The sequence below is a fragment of the Ambystoma mexicanum genome, chromosome 3q (assembly GCF_040938575.1).
Source record: "Ambystoma mexicanum isolate Mex_15411 chromosome 3q, UKY_AmexF1_1, whole genome shotgun sequence".
In the NCBI taxonomy this organism is placed as follows: domain Eukaryota; kingdom Metazoa; phylum Chordata; class Amphibia; order Caudata; family Ambystomatidae; genus Ambystoma; species Ambystoma mexicanum.
In genome coordinates, this window is record NC_090926.1 from 327028381 (window position 1) to 327048690 (window position 20310).

Consider the following 20310-nt stretch of genomic DNA (forward strand, 5'->3'; position numbering starts at 1 on the left):
AGCCTCAATGCTTCAATGGTTGGGCCTCACTTGTCCACACTGCACCTTGCAGTGCTCCTACCTGAGAGAGGATCTTCTCAGCGTTTGGGGGGCAGTGGATGTCCCTTTCATGGTGTGGCCCCCCAGCACAGCCAGCATCCTTGTCGCCAATGTTAAGTTGGGTCCCTGGCCAATAATGACACTGGGGGTCATTACGAGTTTGGAGGTAGCCATGGCGCTATTAGTGCCATGGCTGCCTCCAAACCCGGGTCCGGGTAGGCGGAATGGGGACTTACCGGGACATTCCGACCTATGCGGACCCGGTAAATCCCCATGCCAAATACCATTCCCCATTCCCATTCGAGCCCCCACAGGGCTCAATGGGAATGGGGAAGGAGCTAATAACGAGCCCGCAACTTGCAGGCCCGTTATTAGCTCCAAGGTCCCTTAACGGGTCCCGCTAAGAACGGCTGGTCAGACCAGCCGTTACTGCTGGGGCCCGCTAAGGGACCTCGGAATAGGGCGGTAAGGGTTTACTGGCACAGGCATCCTTACCGGTGCCGGTAAACCCGTACCGCCCAACTCGTAATGACCCCCACTGACATCATTGTAGGAGCAAACATCTTCTTTACTGTGCTCCTGGTACATCAGGTAAAGTACATCAAGTCAGGTAAGTCATAGGGACAGGAAACATCCACCGGCATCCTCACTCAGTGATCACATCCTCTCAACTGACATTCATGGAACCCACTCATAACACAACATGCTCTCACTCTGCATTCCACATCAGTCACTCACAGCATTCCATCCATACAAAGCAGAGTGCAGGTAAAGCCAGTCATAACACCTGTCAATTGATCTCACTTTTTTCAGGAGTACCATGGTTTTCGCAAGAGCCTTCATTTAGACTTCCTTTCAGATGTCTGGGTAAAGTAAAAAACATCATGAAGAAGTGGGAGTTGGAGGGGTTGCAACCAAAACTGGGAGTTTAGGGGCAGACTCAGAATTGTCAGGATTAATTCCTGGGAACATGTGGAGAAGGTTGTCACCATCCTGGGACACATCAGATGGCTTTAAAAAACCCACAGAGGGCAACGTTGGATGCTAGCGGGAACTAATCCTGGCAGTCTGGCAGTTTACACGTGACCTCAGCCTGACCCTCAAACACTTTGCGTGATGTTATGTCTGAAAAAATCCATTCTTATCAGCGATTACTGATATACTGAATCACCGCATTTTACTTTCATTATTCTACATTTCTGATTATTTACTGTGTGCAACCATTAGCAATTGTAATAACTGTGTTATTATGTTATTTTCCGCACCTATTCTCGCGTGAACTCGAGAAATCTAGTGCACACTCACCCGACCGGAAACAAGCACACGCAACCCTGTCTCACTTCCTTTCCTTACCTACCTCCTACTGTGTGTATCTGCTCCTGCTTTCTGCAACTCCCTTTCAACCCACCCAGTCATCTTCTCACCACAGACCATGGGCTGGACACCCAGGCATGGGCACAACACTCGGTATCCCCTCAGGCATGCGTCAGTGCCGGAAGGCCTGTTTTCTGCTCAAAGGTGCTGCATTCAAATAGGCACTGTTACATTACATTGCATTAAGTTCAGTGTGGCAGGAGGATGCAGGATACACCCATCATGGCAACCAGGGCTCAAGTCGAGGGTACACGTGGGGGGACGGAGTCCCCCCACTTTTTTCAGAGGGCGGACTCAGTCTCCCCCCAGCTAAAATGAGAAACATTGAATGTCCTCTTTGAATTTATGCATTAAAGCCAATCACGGGGACCGAACCACAGTCATCAGGTTTGTAGGCTGGACACTTCACCACTGTTCTTGGAGTTTAAAACATGCACATATTTTAACGTTTTCAAAAACACCATTAGAAGAACATATCCTCTATTGCTTTTATTTGTGTGCTGCTTTTATGAAAGGCAAATGCCATTCGTCCTGTGCAATTTGGGTGGTTATGCAAAGCCAATTTAATGAAAAGTGCATTTTTCACATTGATGTGCTACTTTCTGGCGATCTGCATTCCCTTGCATTTGTTTATGAGCCCCCCCACTTTAATTTTTAGGACTTGACCCCTGATGGCAACATTGAGGTGCAGTTGGCAGCAGGAAACTCATCATGGGGGTTATACAGGTTTGGTGCAAGCAGTGGGCACCGTTGCCCTTGGCTGGCAGAATGGTGAGCAATGTATATTCCCATGTAATACTGTGTACGGCCAGGAAGCTGGACATAGGTCAGCATATTCTCGGACTCCTGCAGCAGTGGAATGCCTGGGGTGGCCGCCCCCGGAGCAGAGTGAAGATTTTGGGCCTCAAAGCGAGTTTGGCAGATTTGCCTGGCATTCCACCAAACTCGAAGTTCGTCACGGTATTCCTCCATTTTCAGAGTTTGTGATATTCTCCATTATGGAGTGGTGTTTGGAGCAATTGTGCCGATGGTGATTCCACCAGAGGTAATTCCTCCATTTTTCTGGAGATAATACCGCCAGCCAAGTGCTGGAGGTATTTCCACAATTTACCACCAAACTCAGAATATGGCGGTTTAGTGAAAAAGGCAGTAAATCTGGTACCGCCATTTTATACACCTGCCACGATACATGTGATGAGGTCCGTTGTGATAGAGTTTTAACCATTGGTTGCCAGTGACTTGTAGATGTTCAATAAATGATGGTCATGCCAGCTTCTTCTGCGCTCTCTTACTGTGTTTCCTTTCTGTTGCGTTGACGCTTGTTGATATAAATGAGACTCGTCAGGCCATTTGACACCCTTTCCTCTCTCTCCTCAGGCTGAACCACACACTTGCGGCACTGAGAACACCCCTACCAGTGTGATTCCAGGAAGAAGATGAGAGACACTTAACCAGTAAACAAGCCTCCATTGGTGGAAGGAGTCCCCCAGCCTGGTGAGAAAGGTGAACCTTCATCATCGCAGCCAAGCTCGCCTTGCACCCAGGCAGGCCTGTGTTTACATGGACACAATGGCGCATGCAGTCCTAGCCAGAGTCCTGGTCGCCATGCTGCTGATGTCAAGTCCAGTTGGTACCGAAAAGCTCTTTCACAGCCGGGATCACTCAGATATCGAGGAGCAGTCTTTGCCCCATGCAAAGGCAGTCGTGACCCCAGAGGCAGCACAGGTAAGAGGGTAGTCCCAGGAGAGGGTAGTCCAGCTCCTTTAATTAGATCTAAACATGCATAGCTCTGTAATAACAGACACGATTGAACTGTGCACTAGAAAGGGTTAATCAATTCCATGCACTATGGCACCCTCAGCTCTACGGGGTCTCTTTACATAAAACCATGTGTGTGTGTGGCCCAACCCATCAATTTCCCTCAATGCCATTGCATGATGGTTGAGGTGGTACAGGATAGCTGCTTTTAGGAGACTCATTTATGCGGGTAGTGACCGAATCACAAGGAGACCCTGCTTTTCTGACCTCAAGGTATTCCTCCCCTCACTCTGAGCTCTCTGTGGGTGTTAGTAGCACATGCAGCTAGGTGTCTAGACACCCACGCAGACACCCACCCAGGCAACCTCCAGCACCCACCAACGGCCAAGGCAGCTCTGCCGATTAATTCTCAGACCCTGTCCTACTGAGTGTGAGCTCTGTGTCCCTGGGAGGGGGCGGGGTGTGGTACCCATCTCTTGTCTCTTTAGTGGAGGCGTCATTCTTGAGTCTTACTTCACGTGTTTACGCCTTATTGTATCATTTGGGTTTGCACCTTCGGTATTCTATGTTCTGTCAAGGGGGTGACACTATCTTTGTAACTACCCTTGCCACCAGTGTTGTAAACATTTATGTATCACGCCTCTCGAAGAGACGGACAGTTTATCCAGGAGTGCATCTAGGTTTGCTCTGCTGTCTTTCATAGGTCATGAGGAAAATATATTTAAAGATATTTAAAGTGCAAGTCTGCTATTCCATTGGCCAGTTGTCAAATGAGGCACCATGTCTCCATTTTGACAGGGGTAGCACCGTTTAGTTGAATGATTAAACTTCTATCCAGACAGTTGCCCTCACGGTTCCAAGATTGGAAAAGAGCATGAAGCAAGCTTTCTATGTCAGTCGGGAACACCGTCCTCATACAGCGCCAGTTGATTTTGAGGGAAAATTATATCTATTCCTTGAATGTCCCCTCTTGCCCCAATATCCTCTGAAAGTGGTTTCATGACTGAGTTAAAGTGTAAGGGAAGGAGGGGGAATTCCTGTCTTTTACCTCTTCTTACCTTGAGCAGACTCGACTGGCAGTCATGTTCAGAGACGCAGGCCTCTAGAGCATTGCACAGGACAGCGATCATCCTTTGCAAACTACTCCCAAAGCTGTAGCATGCTAAGAGCATGCAGACAGGAACCACCACCGACTGCGATCAAATGCTTCATCTGTGTTGATTGAAATGGCTGCTACGAGTTCTGATATGTCTTCACAGACCCTGTTTAGGTCCACGAGCAAACGAGCGGTATGTACTCCTTCTCTGCCCTGAATGAATCTTATATGGTCTGGTTTCATCAGAGATTTGGCCACTCTAAGTAAGCGGATGAACAGTACTTTAGTGCATAGTTTTATGTCTACATTCAGCAGGGAAACTGGCCTATACCTAAAGCAGCTTGTCTTTGGACAGCCCTTTTTGTGGATTATGTTTTGGAATTGTGAAAGTGGTACCTCTTTCATCAGATATCTTCTGAAGAGAGCTCCCATGATGCAGGTACTAAAATGTTAGAAGAATTCTACAGGTAAGTCATCAAGTCCTCAACTCCTCCATTTTCTTATTTCCTTTAAGGTGGTCAGGTTTTAGGTCCTCTGGCGATTGATCTAAAGTAGTTTCCTCCTCATCGCTGATCTTTCCCAATCCCAACGTATTGATGTAGTTGTCAGCTTTCCCTCAGCTCCATTAGACAGTCTTCGGTATAGTATTCCTCATAGACCTCCTTAAATTCTTGACAGATTCTTCAGATTATTGGACTGATTCCCTATTGACTTTCAGTGTTTTCTTGTTTGTAGTTTTGAGGATTCTTCTACATTTTCACGGCAATCATGACTTAGCCTCTGAGAGTACTTCTCCTCTCTCACAGAATAGTACTCATTAGTTTCATTCTTCATGTGCAGGACTTTCTGTAGGTTATCTGCAGATGGGCTATGTTTGCATGTCCTCATCAAACGTGCCCGCTCCTATCTGAGTCCATTCGTTTTTGATCTGGCATTACTTATTTTGGCTGAATACAAGATAATACGCACCTTAGGTAGAGTTTCATATCATCCCATAGCAGGCTTGCTGAGGTTATGCTTCCTTCCTTTGGTTCCATGAATACGCTTATTGCAGTGTCCATCTCCTCAGTGAACATGTTATCGAGCAATAGTACATTGTTAAATGATCAGCTACGAACATGGTGTGCTCTGTTCACTCTCTAAATCTCTATGTTAAGCGCTGATGGTCTGCAATGACTATATCATCATTGTGGCAATTGCGTACTTCCAGTACAAGGCTCCCAATAATTAGGAACATTTCTATCCTTGGCAAACATTTGTGTACTACAGAATAAAAAGAATACATCTTTTTGGTCGAGTGTCTGAGGCACCATTTATCACATTTTAGCAATTACAGATCTCACCCGAGACGGCTGTGTCCTTCCAATAGACGTTCTATCCAAGATCGGGTCCAGGCTGATGTTCAAGTATGCGGCAAGTAAGATTAATTCTTACTCTTTTGTCAATCTAGGAATCTTTGTGACAGGTCCTTAAAGAAACTACAATCCTTAAGATGTCACTGTGTAGCCACATTTTAAATCTATAGTTCTCTTATAGGTAACATACCCTCAGTGTCGCTGTGCTGGGCAATCAACCAGTGATTTAAGTTCTTATTGATTAGGATACACACCACTTGTGAAGGACCCATGTGTGAGCTAAAAATATTATGCTTAACCCAGCCCTTCAACAGCCTATCCTTATCTTTTGCTACATGAAGAGTTCTTGCAGGAGGGCCACAGCTGCATGATTTCGTATTAAATAGATGAACTATTGGCCAAACACCCATATGAATTCCCTATATTTCTATAAGCAGGCGACCATGTGCATATCCTCTGTGTTGTGTCATGGTGGAGGGGCGGAGTGGTGGGGCCAACAGAGAGGGATTTTTCTGGCAAAAGATTGTTACAAATTGTCCATGCATCTGCTGTGTTCGGAGTGTTCTATTTCAAATTAAGTTGGTGGCATCAAGAGTTTGATAAATAATACATTTCCTTCAGTTCGTTTTGAAACCACCATGAATATATGTCAAGGATGAGCTGCAGGGCTTGGCAGGTTGGGTAAGTGTTGGCACCACTGAGAACAATGATTAGTAGGCTCTAGGGGCAGAAAGGGAGAAAGATTTCAAGAGCTCATTTTATTAGGAAAAAACACATGTTGATTGTTTTACCTCATGTCATTCGATGATTCAAGATTCCTTATGTTCCCATCCCCCCTTCCATCCCAGTTTCCTAAATGGCCACCAATATGGGAGGATTGACTGAAGGATGTACACTTATCTCTTAGTCACCATCTGCCAAGACGGAAAACATATTCACTGATATAAATCCAGAATGGCATATACAATCTCTGTGTATTTACAGGATGTCTGTATTTACAAGAGTTCCACTTCACTTTTCGTTGGTCTATTTTCCATAATCAAATCGTGTATTTGGAGAATTATTGTCTTTTTACAAATTCTATTGCAGTCTAGTGTTAGGTAGAATCCTGTGCAGTTCCCTTAGGGAGCACTACAGAAGATTAAGTCTACAGGTATGGGCAATAAATCCCCTTTGGTATCAGTCTGTACCACAAAGATTTAGTTGGTAGCTGTGGCTAAGCAGTCAGACTTATCTCAAGAGGGAGATGAGCAGTATTCAGGGTTTACACAATAGGACCATAATACTATGGTACAAGGAAACACTGACCAAAGCATTGTATTAAAAAGAATATATATATTTATTTTACACACTTCTAAGTTAACACATTAATCACCGTTATTAAAGCAAGTTAAATCAGTCAAGAAAAGTATGCACAACTCCTTAGTTTAAATTGTAGACGAGTTTGAGCAACAGTGAAAACTGAGAAAAACGGCACAGTGAAAACCAAACACAAATGGCACTCTAGCAATTTCTCACAAGGGAGGGAAAGCACAAGTTATGCAAGAATATATCCTTAGACACCTTAGCAACACTTCCCATAAGTTTGTGAACAAGTTTAGGCAAGGCAGTACTTTAGCATGTATAATACTTAAATGAAAACCGAGCAAAATGGCACTTCACAAGTTTTAAAAGTGGGACGAAGAAGGTGGTTATAAGAAGTGGGTGCACCAACACAGTTCTAGTTGAGATGCAATCTAGAGAAGGCAGTTCTAACAAATTCAACCAGAGGCAATAGGCCTGTGCCAGAGTCAGTGGTACAGGGCAAAGAGCCCAGGAGCACAATGTTCTTGTAGCTGCAGTCAAGTCTTTGTTAAACGATTCGAAAAGGTGGATGCAAAAGGTGAAAGACAATGTTAGAGGATAGGGGCAGACAACCCAACAGGTAGATAAAGGATTTAAAACACCTTTAGCACTACCACCCGGAAAGGGAGGCCTGGAGGAAAAGAGTACCTTGAAATGTAGAAGAGGCTCCTGCGGTGGCAGTTGTTCCTGGCAGTTCCTGCAGTTCGGGAGACCCAGTAGAGGAAGAGAGGCTCTCGTCGTGGAGGAAAGTTCGAATTACGGTGCTGCCCAACGAATAAAAGGTATGCTCCTTTAAATCACGGTCCGGGTGGGCGGGTGCCTGGCTATCCGGTCTCCGAGTACTGGGTACTGGCGATTCGACCAAAGCAGGTCCAGGAAGGTGATTGGCAAACTGGTTGGCCCCACCAGCTCAAGGGAAGAAGGCTCTTGCAAATGAAGATCTTCTCTCGTCGTGTGGAGAAAAGTGGTGAGACGCTGCAGCAGGGCTTCACCGGTGGTTCAGTTGTTGCAGATGTCTTTGGCTTCTCTCCTCTTCAGCTTCTTAGTTCCAGTGGCGACGTCTTGCTCTTCCAGTCCTCAGGACCCTGCTTTTATGCAAGAAGATCCCCATTCATACAGCCTAGCTGTCACTCACACAGTGGAGTCGTCATCCTGGCGGGAGACCCTCCAGCCTATCAGGGCAGAGTGAGACATGGGTTGCTGAGGCTACCCTGTCCAGGGGTCCTACTCCCCCTCCCACACAATGGATCCACCCCAGACTCAGTGGCGCCGAAAGGAGGGCTTCTTGGCAGAAGCCCGCCAAAAGGACGAACAAAAGATCCCCAACCTGGGTTAGGAGTTTAAAGAAAGACACGAGAAAGAATTTATATAAACGTTCTGGCAAATAAAACCTACCGGAGTAAAGTTAATATAAAAATAAACCGGCGGTATGTTAGAGGCTGTCAGTAAATGTGGTAGCCTCGAACAATGGGAAAATCCCCTAGGGAAATATTCGCGGTCAAATATTTTTGGTAGTAACCACTGCCACCAGCCAGAAACTTTTGAGAGAGGGACTGTACAGTACCCTCTCGAAAATGAACATAAGGGAAAAACTATTAACCCTTGCCAGTACCTCCATAGTAAGATGGGCTGTATTGGTTTTGTTCATAAAGATTGACTAGTAAAGTCAATGGGGACTTTACATGCCCTGGGAGACAGTAGTCAGTCCCAGAGTATGGAGTCTATGTTTGGGGGTCGCTACGACACCCCTGTGTCACTGCACGGAGGGTGCTGTGTAACACATGTGGATACAGATGGTTCCTATGGGGGTGAGATAAACCCCATAGACATTAAACACAAAAAATAGCCTAGAACACACATAGCAAATATGCCTAAGAGTGGGAAAAAGAGTCACACTCTTAGCAGGAGAAGAAAACAAACCCTTCAAATCCAGCAAAGCTGCTGGGGGACTCTATAGGTAAGTGAAATTAGCCATAGAGTGATTATCTCCCTAACACTCGCCCCCCCCAGACTAAGGGACAGGAGGATCTAATCCACTCCTGGATGAGTCTCTTACCTCTAGTCGGTTATAAACATCCTAGAGAGACCATCAGCATTTTGGTGGTGACATCCTGACCTGTGCCCAATCGTAAAATCAAACCCTTGGAGGCAGATTGACCATTTGAGCAGTTTTGGGTTTTCCCCTTTCATTTGCATCAACCATCTCAAGGGCTGGTGGTCTGTTTGAATAATGAAAGTAGATCCATATAAGTATGGTCTAAACTTCTTCAAAGACCACACAATGGCAAAACATTCTCTCTCAATGGTTGCCCACCTTGTTTCAGGTTCCTTCAGTTTCCTACTGATGAAGCAAATGGGATGCTCCCTACCTTTCTCATCCAGTTGACTGAGGACTGCACCTATAGCTATATTGGAAGCATCTGTCTGCACAATGAAGGGTTGGTGGTAGTCAGGAGCTCTGAGAACTGGAGCTTGACAAAGGGCTTTCTTCAGGCTTTCAAAGGCCTGATTGCAATCTTCATTCCATTTGACCTTTTTAGGGAATTTTGGAGAGGAGATTACATTCAGAGGGGAAGCTATAGACCCATCATGCTCAATGCAATTCCTGTAATACCCAGCGAGGGCTAGGAAGGCTCTCACTTGGGTTTGAGTAGAAGGGGTTGTCCAATTTTGCACAGTTTCAATCTTGCTGAGAAAAGGCCTTATTTCACCTCCTCCTACCTCATGCCCAAGGTAGACCACTTTACGCTGACCAATTTGACATTTGCTGGCCTTTATGGTCAGATGGGCCTGTTCAAGAGCCTGCAAAACATATCCTAAGGGGTCAACATGTTCTTTCCAAGTAGGGCTAAACACTGCAATGTCATCCAAGTATGCCATGCAGAGGTCCTCCATCCCATTCAGAACCTGATTAACCATCCTTTGGAATCTAACAGGTGCATTCTTTAGTCCAAAAGGCATAACCTTAAACTGGTATAGGCCAACTGGGGTGGAGAATGCAGTTTCCTCCTTGGCATGGTCAGTCAGGGCTATTTGCCATAGCCTGACGTGAGATCAAATGTGCTGAGGAACTTGGCTGAACTAAGTCTATCCACCAGCTCATCTGTCCTTGTTAAAGGGTGGGCATCAGTCTTAGTGACTGCATTTAGAGCTTTATAGTCCACACAGAATCTCAACTTCTTGGATCCTGCCTTTGGTACTAACACAACTGGGCTAGACCATGGACTAGTAGAGGGCTCTATTACCCCGAGATCAAGCATCTTGTTGACCTCATTCCTTATATGGGTTCTTACATTGTCTCACATTCTGTACCCCCTGATTTTGACAGGCAAACAGTCACCAGTGAGTATATCATGCTGGCCCCAAGGGGTCAAGCCTGGTGAGAGTGAGAACAGGGAGGCAAACTGATTTAACAGTAATTTGCACTCATCCTGCCGGTCAGATGTGAGACTGGAAGAGAGTTAACTCCTTCCACTTGCTCATCTAAAGGTAAACCTCTGAGGAGGTCAGGCAGAGGTTCACTCTCCTCCTCCTCTTGAGCTGAAGCTAGAAGCAAAGCACCCAGTTCTGGTCTCCAGACATAAGCTTTTAGACGGTTGGTGTGAAAGACTCCAGGAGCCTCCTTAGGATTGCCTAAGTCCACCAGATAGTTCACATCTCCAAGTTTTCCCACAATCTTGAAGGGTCCCATCCATTTGTCCTGCAAGGCCCTCTGCCTTGTTGGTACCATAACAAGAACTAGCTGGTCTTGAGGGAACTCAACCATGTTGGCCTTCTGGTCATGCCAATGCTTCACCAGAGCCTGACCTGCTTTCAAGTTTTCACTTTCTTCAGCCATCATGTGTGACATTCTCCTCCGGAGTCCTATCACATAGTCAGTAACTCTGACTGGCGTGGGGGAAGGAGCACTCTCCAACCCCTCCTTGATCAGGGCCAATGGACCTCTGTCCGGATGGCCATAGAGAAGTTCAAAGGGACTGTAACCCACTCCCTCCCGAGGGCTTTCTCTATATGCAAAGAGAAGGCATGGCAGTAGGAGATCCCACTTTTTCTTACGGGGGTCCGCTAAAGCTCCTATCATGCTCTTCGTGGTTCTGTTAAACCTGTCTACCAACCCATTTGTCTGAGGGTGGCATGCTGTTGAGAACTTGTAGGTAACTCCACAGTTTTTCCACATGGCCTTCATGTAGTGGGACATAAAATTAGACACCCTGTCGGATATTGCCTCCTTAAGAAACCCAATCCTGGTAAAAATACCAAGGAGGGCCTTAGCCGCAGCCTGAGCTGTAACAGTCCTCATAGGAATTGCTTCAGGGTATCTAGTAACATGGTCTACTACAACGTATAAACCTGTTGCCTGAAGATGTTTGAGGGTCAACAGGACCAACAGTGTCGATCCCTACCCTTTCAAATGGTACTCCCACCAAAGGGAGAGGCACTAAAGGTGCCACGTTCTTGGAGCCACTTTTACCAGATGTTTGGCAAGTGTGGCAACTCCTGCAATACTTATCTACCTCAGCCCCCATTTTAGACCAATAAAAGTAGAGAGAGAGCCTTTCCTTGGTCTTCTTGAAACTCAAGTGACCAGCCAAAGTTATCTCATGGGCTAGTTGCAAGCATTGGAGTCTGTTTTCTTGGGGCACTACAAGTCTCTTGTAGTCTCCAGGGATTGGCTCTGTTGGTTCACTATAGAAGAGGCCATCTTCCCAGTGTAACCTATACTTCCCAGGCTCTTGCCTTTCAAGCTGAGAAGCTGCCTGGCGGCAAAGGCCTTCCAGAGTTGGACATTCTCTTTGTCCCCTACTGAAGTCTGCCCTGTTGGGGCCACCTTCTGCCAGTAAAGACTGCAGCTCAGGATGGTCCACAGGGTCAAGATCTCCAATGAGTTCCTGGCCTTCTAATAGATCGGAGTCCTCAGGTTCTAGTTCAACCACACAGGGTTGTACCTCACTCTCAGCCTCAGCTGGAGGAGGAATCACAGGTGTGATTTTTGACAACCTAGGAGATGTCCTGGTTGGAAGCACTGGAGTGCTTTCTGTTGGTTTCTTCTTTGAAGTCTTGGGTTTCCCCTTTGCTTCTGGTTGCTTTGAAATAGCAGTTAGTAACTCCAGTGGAGTAGGAGTGATTTCTTTTTCTATCATCTCCTCGGGAGAGCCCCTCAATGTCCTCCCCCTTGCAGGTCTGGTGAGCTCCTGCAATCTTTTGCTGGGAGGTCTGGGAGTACTTGACACCACTCCCAGTTCTTTAAGATCATTCCCTAAAAGAACACTTCCAGGCACTTCAGATTGCACACTAACAGCTATCCTCACAGTCATTTCATTGCACTGGATTAGAGCCTTTAATTGGGGAAGCATCTGCACAGGCCCTCCAGCTAACTTGGTGAGGCGTTTGGGTGCCCTAGCAACATCCTCCACCTTGAAAAAAGATTCATCCGCCACAGTTATGCTGGCCCCAGTGTCTCTAATGGCAGAGGTCTCCTGACCATTTACTAGGACACTGTCTTTGTAATACTCTTTAGTATTAGGTGGGATAGAATTATACACATCTAAATTCTGTTGTTCCCACAACCCTAGGGATACTAAAGGTACACTAGCTGAGACTCTGATTGGGTCTTCAGCTAGTAGTTGAAAGTTTCCACTGGCCATATGTACTTCCTCCTCTGGAGCAAAGGTTAAGGAGACAGTGTGGAGCCCTGAAGGTTTACCCTTACATCTGGGATCCCCTTTCACATGATCAGTAGAGCCACAAACATAACATTTCCCAAATGTCTTTATGAATGGTGGCTTGTTCTGATCATCTCCTTCTGGTCTGGGACCAGAAGGTACACTAGCCTGATTAGGTTTCCCCTGGGGCTTACCCTTAGAATTTTGTTTGGGGGCCTCTTTGGAATTGGAATTATTTGAATCCTCTTTGTTGTCTTTCTTGGGCTGTTTTCCCTCATCCTTTTGCTGAGTGACCCCAGAATCTGTGTGAGTAGCCCTGTTGGCAACCCACAAGTCAGCAGCCTTAGCCAGTTTCTTAGACTCTAGTTCTTTTGAATCAGCCAAGTGCTGTCTGAGCTCAGGAGAGCAGGCATCATAGATAGACTCCAACATTACACTATTTCTCATTCCTTCATAAGTGTTAACTCTGTAACCCTTAATCCATCCCTCTAAGTTCTTCAAACACTCATTCACCCAAGTAGCCCAAGGGGTACTATCATGCTTTTTGAGGGTCCTAAACCTCTTAAGGTACTGGGAAGGAGTCTTCCCAAATCTAGCTATTAAAACTAGATTTACACAATCATAATACATCCTATCCACCTCCACCAACTCCATTACCACATCAGATGCAACAGGGGGGGGGGCTAGAGAATAACCAGGGGATCAACTGATTCCCTGTGATATCCTGGAGCCCATGATTGTATTCAAACATAGCTAGCCAATCCAATACATCCAACTTAGGTTCATACATACCCACAATCTCTTTAGGCATCCAGGGTCTTTTTGGACTGGAAGATGTAGAGCAGTGGTCTCCAACCTTTACATTAGCTAGAGCTACTTGTAGTGGAGGTCAACAGTGGAGAGCTACCAGCGGGCGATATCGGGGTGGGGATATTTATAAACCTCAGAACTTTTACCAATATTTTTTTTACCCAATTATTTCCTCTCTATAAACAGATGGAATAACATATGCCTTCACGATTATATTAAGAACTTCAAAAACCTCTTTGTTGCATTATTTATCATTAGTATATGTCTCAAAAAGACAGATATTTGTTGGACTACCACACAAATATCCTGTAATTTATGTGCCCTTCCTTTGCGCTTTATGCAGGCTTTCTACATGCTAGACACACTATTGTTTTCCAAATGTGAATTTCACACTTCCATAAATAAAAAAAAAAGTTCTTTCCAAATTGAAAAATGCTGCTTGCGTTCACTAGTTTTCGTTTAAATGTTTTTTTTGTCAGACACCTCACATACTCTGTTATTTGTCTGCCCCTCTGTGTTTTAGCACAGGTTATATTCATAAAGATGTTATATGCTTGTCAAACTGGTTAATCACAAATAAATGCTTCTGTTGTGCTGACAGCAGTTTTTAGGAAATTAAACTGTGGGTTCATGGGTGCCAACCTTTGATTTTCACTACAAGGCAGGAATATCCCCACCTCTGTCCTGAATATAAGCAAGCAACCAGCCCAGCCCAACCCATACCCTGGCCAAACATATTTTATAGCACTTTTCTATGCTTTCAGTGCTATGCGGATGACACTCAGCTCATGTTCAGGCTACCCTCAGCCACCTCTTCTCCCTCCCTCATCTCTGACTGCCTGTCCGCCACCCAGGAGTGGTGTGCTGCCAATGCTCTCTGCCTTAATGCCAGTAAGACCGAGATTCTCCTCATTGGAAAACTTGCTCCCTCCTTTCCTGTCGCTCTCTGGCCGGCCTCCCTTGGCCCTCCTCTGCTCCCATCTGTGAGACTAAAAACCTCGGGGTCATCTTTGACTCCACACTCTCCTTCTCCCCTCACATCTCTGACATCTCTAAGAAGTCACACTACCAGCTGCACCTCCTCAGAGGTATTCTTTCTTTCCTCTCCTTCCCCCAGAAGCTCACGGTCTCCAGAGCTCTGGTTCTCTCTAGGCTGGACTATTGCAACAGCCTCTGATACTGAAACTGCACTGGTCACCTGGCAACCCCCCTCTGCTCTCAAGCCCAGGCCCCTCCACCCCAGTCGCACACCTGCACTGCCTTCCTGGCAACCACCCGCACTTAGGGACTGTTCTTTACCCCTACAGTTCCACCACTAGCACTTGACACCTGATGTCTGCACTACCCTTGCACTTGCCACCAGCTGGCCGGACGCTACTTATTATTTATTTATTATCCCATGTACTGAATTGTCCCCTTCCCCTCGCCCCCGCACTTTCCTTCTTCCCTCTTCCCATGCAATTGCGTGATCTTAATGACACCTGGCCTAGTAGGATCATTGTCTGTCTTCTCTCTGTTCCCCCTCCCTTGCCTCATCGCGCCTTGAAACACTTATGATATGATACAGCATTTAGTTTTGAATATATAACATCTCAGCATTGGTCTGTCAACCTGCTGAGCAACCCTGGTAGGCTTCTACTGAACAGCGTGTCTATGGATCGCTTAATGTGCTAAAAGTGGGTTTTTGAAAGAAGCCACATGAAAGAAATTGCACCATTTTTTAAATATTATTTTGAACATTTCCAGGCGAGCGGCAGTGCTACTGTGATATTTTCTTTGCGTGGTCACAATGATCCTGCCCCAGCCCCTCTGACATCTCTGGCAAACAAGAGAATCTTGCTTAAGCAAGATAGTGTCGGGGGCGCACAAGGCCAACTCTGGTACTACAGGCAGCTTGCAGGAGCAGAACGTGATATTGACATCTGTCAGGGAATTTACAAGCAGTTCCATGTGGCACAGCAGCCAAGCTCCCTGCCTGCAATTGGGACGACCAGGGATCAAAATAGACGCAAAACACAGCATTGAATGAATTAACTTAAAAAAGTGTTTATTTTTCAGTATTTCCACTGCGGGCAACTGAAGAGGCTCAGGCGAGCTACTAGTCGCCCGCGATCGACTGTTTGGCGACCTCTGATCTAGAGGATTCGGGTAGAGAAGCATTTTCCAAAGACAATTTCTTTATCTCAAGCTCATGATTGAGCTCCAATTTTTTTTAGCCTTAGTTCTTGATGTCTCTGTTCAGTTTGGGCACTAATTCTTTTCAATTCTAGCTTAAGTCTCATTTGTTCTAGAGTGATAAATTCAGGACTTAATGTGGGACCTAACAATGGTCCAGTAGTCACAGGTTGAGGCCTTTGAGCAGGCAGAGGCCCAGAGGAGGGGACATTGTTATCCTCATCTTCCTCATCTGCTTCAACAATAACATCATCAACATTATAATCCTCAATGTTTGCTACATTGCTGGACTAGTAGGCACAACAGCACTACTATCCAGACTTGTTTCTTTCTAACAGTCTATCAATCATTTCTGATTTCTTGCCTTTGACAGGAAAACCTTTCTGTCTACACAGATCCCTTAAATAATCAGCAGTATTAGTAAGCAGGGTCTCCTGGCTGTAACTTTCCATACTTTGACTTTGTTTAAAATAAACTGTTTTTGATTGTTAGCCCTGTGGTTAATTGAACCAAGGTATTAGCAGCACACTAAAATGTAAATCCAATACTTTTATCCTCACCACTGTACACCAGTGTTAGGCAGAATCCTGTGCAGTTTCCTTAGGGAACACTACAGCAGATTAGGTCTACAGGTATGGGCAATAAATCCCCTTTGGTATCAATTTGTACCACAAAGATTTAGTTGGTAGCTGTGGCTAAGCAGTCAGACTTATCTCAAGAGGGAGATGAGCAGTATTCAGGGTTTACACAATAGGACCATAATACTATGGTACAAGGAAACACTGACCAAAGCTTTGTATTAAAAAGAATATATATATATTTATTTTACACACTTCTGAGTTAACACATTAATCACAGTTATTAAAGCAAGTTAAAATCAGTCAAGAAAAGTATACACGACTCCCTAGTTTAAATTGTAGACGAGTTTGAGCAAGAGTGAAAACTGAGAAAAACGGCACAGTGAAAACCAAACACAAATGGCACTCTAGCAATTTCTCAAAAGGAGGGAAAGCACAAGTTATGCAGGAGTATATTCTTAGACACCTTAGCAACACTTCCCATAAGTTTGTGAACAAGTTTAGGCAAGGCAGTACTTTAGCATGTATAATACTTAAATGAAAACGGAGCAAAATGGCACTTCACAAGTTTTAAAAGTGGAAAGAAGAAGGTGGTTATAAGAAGTGTGTGTACCAACACAGTTCTAGTTGAGAAGCAATCTAGAGAAGGCAGTTCCAACAAATTTAACCAGAGTCAATAGGCTTGTGCCAGAGTCAATGGTAAAGGGCAAAGAGCCCAGGAGCAAAATGTTCTTGTAGCTGCAGTCAAGTCTTTGTTAAACGATTCGAAAAGGTGGATGCAAAAGGTGAAAGACAATGTTAGAGGATAGGGGCGGCCAGCCCAACAGGTAGGTAAAGGATTTAAAACACTTTTAGCACTACCACGCGGAAAGGGAGGCCTGGCGGAACAAAGTACCTTGAAATGTAGAAGAGGCTCCTGCGGTGGCGGTTGTTCCTGGCAGTTCCTGCAGTTCGGGAGATCCAGCAGAGGAAGAGAGGCTCTCGTCGTGGAGGAAGGTTCGAGTTACTGCACTGCCCAAGGATGAAACCAGCCGTGGTGCTGCCCAACTAATAAAAAGTATGCTCCAGAGTACATTTAATGATGACATACCCCATTCACACCCAATGGCCTTACTAGGGACTGACCTTGGTAATCTCAATACCGACCTCCAAAGTGTACCATCTAATCTGTCGCACTGTTAAATATGTTGCTCAGTGAGCACCTCAAGTCCATATAGCATGCTTGGTATAATGTTCGCCCTGTAGATTTGTAGGCAACCTTCAATTGAATGACCACCCGTTAGCAAGGAAATGTTTGGTAATATTCCATTTGCTAATCACCTTTCTAGACACAGTTTTCTCGTTCGATTTTTTTGAGAGATTTGAGAAAAGAGTCATACCAAGATATATATAGGAGGATACAACTTCAAGTGGTACTCCATTAATTTCCCAAGAAAACCTCAGTTTACTGCGTGGGCATGCACCTGCTGCCATCACCTTGGTCTTGTTTAGATTTATCACCATGCTATTATCTGTAGCATAATCATACAGTGCTTTTAGTGAACGCTGCAGGCCTATGGGGGTGCGATCCAAGACCACAGTGTCGTAACGTATAGCTTCATTCCCAATCACGGGGGGATAGCCACAAAGCAGCGTCCCTGGCGGCAAGATAAAGATGAAATAATACCGGAGATAGGACGCAGCTCTGCTTTAGGCCTATATTTTTCTTGATGGCTTGCCCTTGTTCCCTATATTAGATAGTGCAAAGCCAAACTGTTATTCAATGTACCCAAGGCAGATCTAAAACCCGTCTGTTGGCGTGACAGCCCAACCATTGATATTATTTAGTAGCAAGGAGGCAACATCTTTTGAACAGACATCAGTCGTAGCCAACATACAGTAATGTGCTAGGTCCAGTCGCAACCCCCTTTTATACACAGGTATGACTATAGCTTCCTGCCAACGATCAGGTCCTTTTCCATCCTCCCAGGTTAACGAGAATAATCTAAGTAATATCAGGGCCCAGTTTATTGGGTCGTGTTTTATAACCGCTTTCGACAGGCCGCTGGGCCAGGCGCCCGTGCGGTTTTCAATCTGATGATGATGTGCATAACGTCATCCAGATCAAACGGGAAATTACATCCATATTTATGTCCAATATATTCCTCATTTAAATTTAGGATAGTCTCACTATAATACACTATGCTAATATGGCTCTCCCATAGTCTTGCCGCTATAGGATTGATCATTTTTGGATCCTTGTCTGAAATATATTGGCAATACAGATGCCAGAATTTCGTACTGTCTTTACACCTAACCATATTGAACAGTAAACTCGAATTGGCATTCCTAACATCTTGCTTATATGAGCTCAGCCAATTATTATGTTTCGTTCTTATAATTGTGATCATACAGTTTTTTCTCTCCCACTTATCACGACAGACCTTTTAATTCTATGTATATATAAACCTCCCCTCTATAGTTTTTTCTTTCCATTATGGGCATGCCAAATATGTTCTAGTGCTGTTCCCCATTGGTTAACACAACTGAGGATTTCATGGCCTGTACCAGAACATCAGCCAAGGTTGTTACTATTTCCATTTTTCCCATTTAATTTAAATGATTAATAACCAATGGGCACATAACAAGTAGCAGGTTGAATCTAGCCATTTTAAGGTCAGATCATCTGATCCCGTCCCCTCCTAGGGATACCTGGAGGTTCTGGGCACTTTTCAATTTATACTTAATATTTCTCTCCTTTGTATCTAATTTCAGGATCTTGTGATCACAATGGAATGTATACAATACTTGTGCACCCGACCAGACATCTGCCCAAAGGATGTACTCCAAACGGGCCCCTAACCAAAAATCTTCAGCAGCCAGAGCCCCTCTAGAAGATTATCCCCAATAATAGCCACATCCATCTCAACAGCTTTTAAAATTCCCTCGACGCATCTAGCTAAGGGGGGGTGGAGTTAACTGCAGCGTAAGACCTGCAAAAAATGAATGAGCTGGGATGAATTTGCACTCCTGAAACATGATGTAAAGATTGAGGGAAATCTGGAAATTTAACTTTCCGGGAAGCTGCTTTGGTACAACGTGAGAACACAGAAGAATCACCTGAAGGCATAAATAGCGCCCCCGTCTGTGCCAGGGCTCAGACAGCTGATACCTAATGGAAAGCCATCAGAGACACATTACATAGCAAACTTGGCAGACAAAGATTTAAGTGAAAGGTTGACCAACTGCGAAAAAGAGACAGTGCTAAATCCCCATCCCACAAATGAGAATACCTCAGAAGAGGAGTTGCTGTGATATGAACACCCTTCAACAGCTGACAGACCAAAGGACGCTTCCCCTGCCTGTAACCCATCCACCAACTGACAATAAGTGGAAATCGCTGATCTGCATATGTTAACGGGCCGATAGGGCATCATTTAAGGCAGCTTTTCCAATAAATACACCAACTGGATGATGTCGGGCAAATTGGGATCTCAACCCTATCATACAAACTAGCGACCATGTCTGCCATGCAGCACTTATGATCGCACCTTACTGGGAGCCATGGGGCTCCTGACAAAAGATGGAGCTGACGGTGAAGTGACTTGGCTTACCATCTACTCCCCAAATGCTCTATGCCATCATGGTCAGTTTGTGGGATGCTGCCCAAGAATGCTGCAGTTCCTTGCTTGGGTCTAGTAGTAAGTCTGGGCGGATCGGAAGAATGATTGAACAATCACTGATATTTCAAGTAACACCGGGTACCAAGCCTCAGAGAGCTACCGTGGAGTGAACACCACCATGTCGGCCCCTTGGAACTGCACCTGAAGGAAAAGCTGGAAATCATGACAAAGGGAGAAAAAGCATAATAGGTTTCTTAGCCCCCCTAGCCGAAAAAAAGCATCCATCGCCCGCGTATGTGAATCCGGCCTCCGACTGAAAAAGCGCAGCTGCTGAAAGTTTATCCATGAGATCAATAGAACTATCCTGGATAGACATCCATCTCTTATATGCACAGAAAAATATGCAGTTTCAGATGTCCGATGGGTCATGCTGATGCCTTGAGCACCAATCTGCCACCAAATCGCAGCTGCCTAAAGGAAATTCTGCCTACACTTTGATTTTCCTGGGAAGGCTGA

General features: G+C 45.2%; 1 protein-coding gene across 1 annotated transcript in view; it reads left to right on the plus strand.

Moving 5' to 3' along the window:
• Positions 1-20310, plus strand: part of LOC138582539 (matrix metalloproteinase-21-like) — a 205475-nt gene that overhangs the window by 89441 nt on the left and 95724 nt on the right. The window contains exon 2 of the mRNA XM_069653910.1: positions 2791-3138. Coding sequence (XP_069510011.1) covers positions 2974-3138 — 165 coding nt within the window. The 5' untranslated portion in view covers positions 2791-2973. The remainder of the gene's footprint in view (positions 1-2790; positions 3139-20310) is intronic.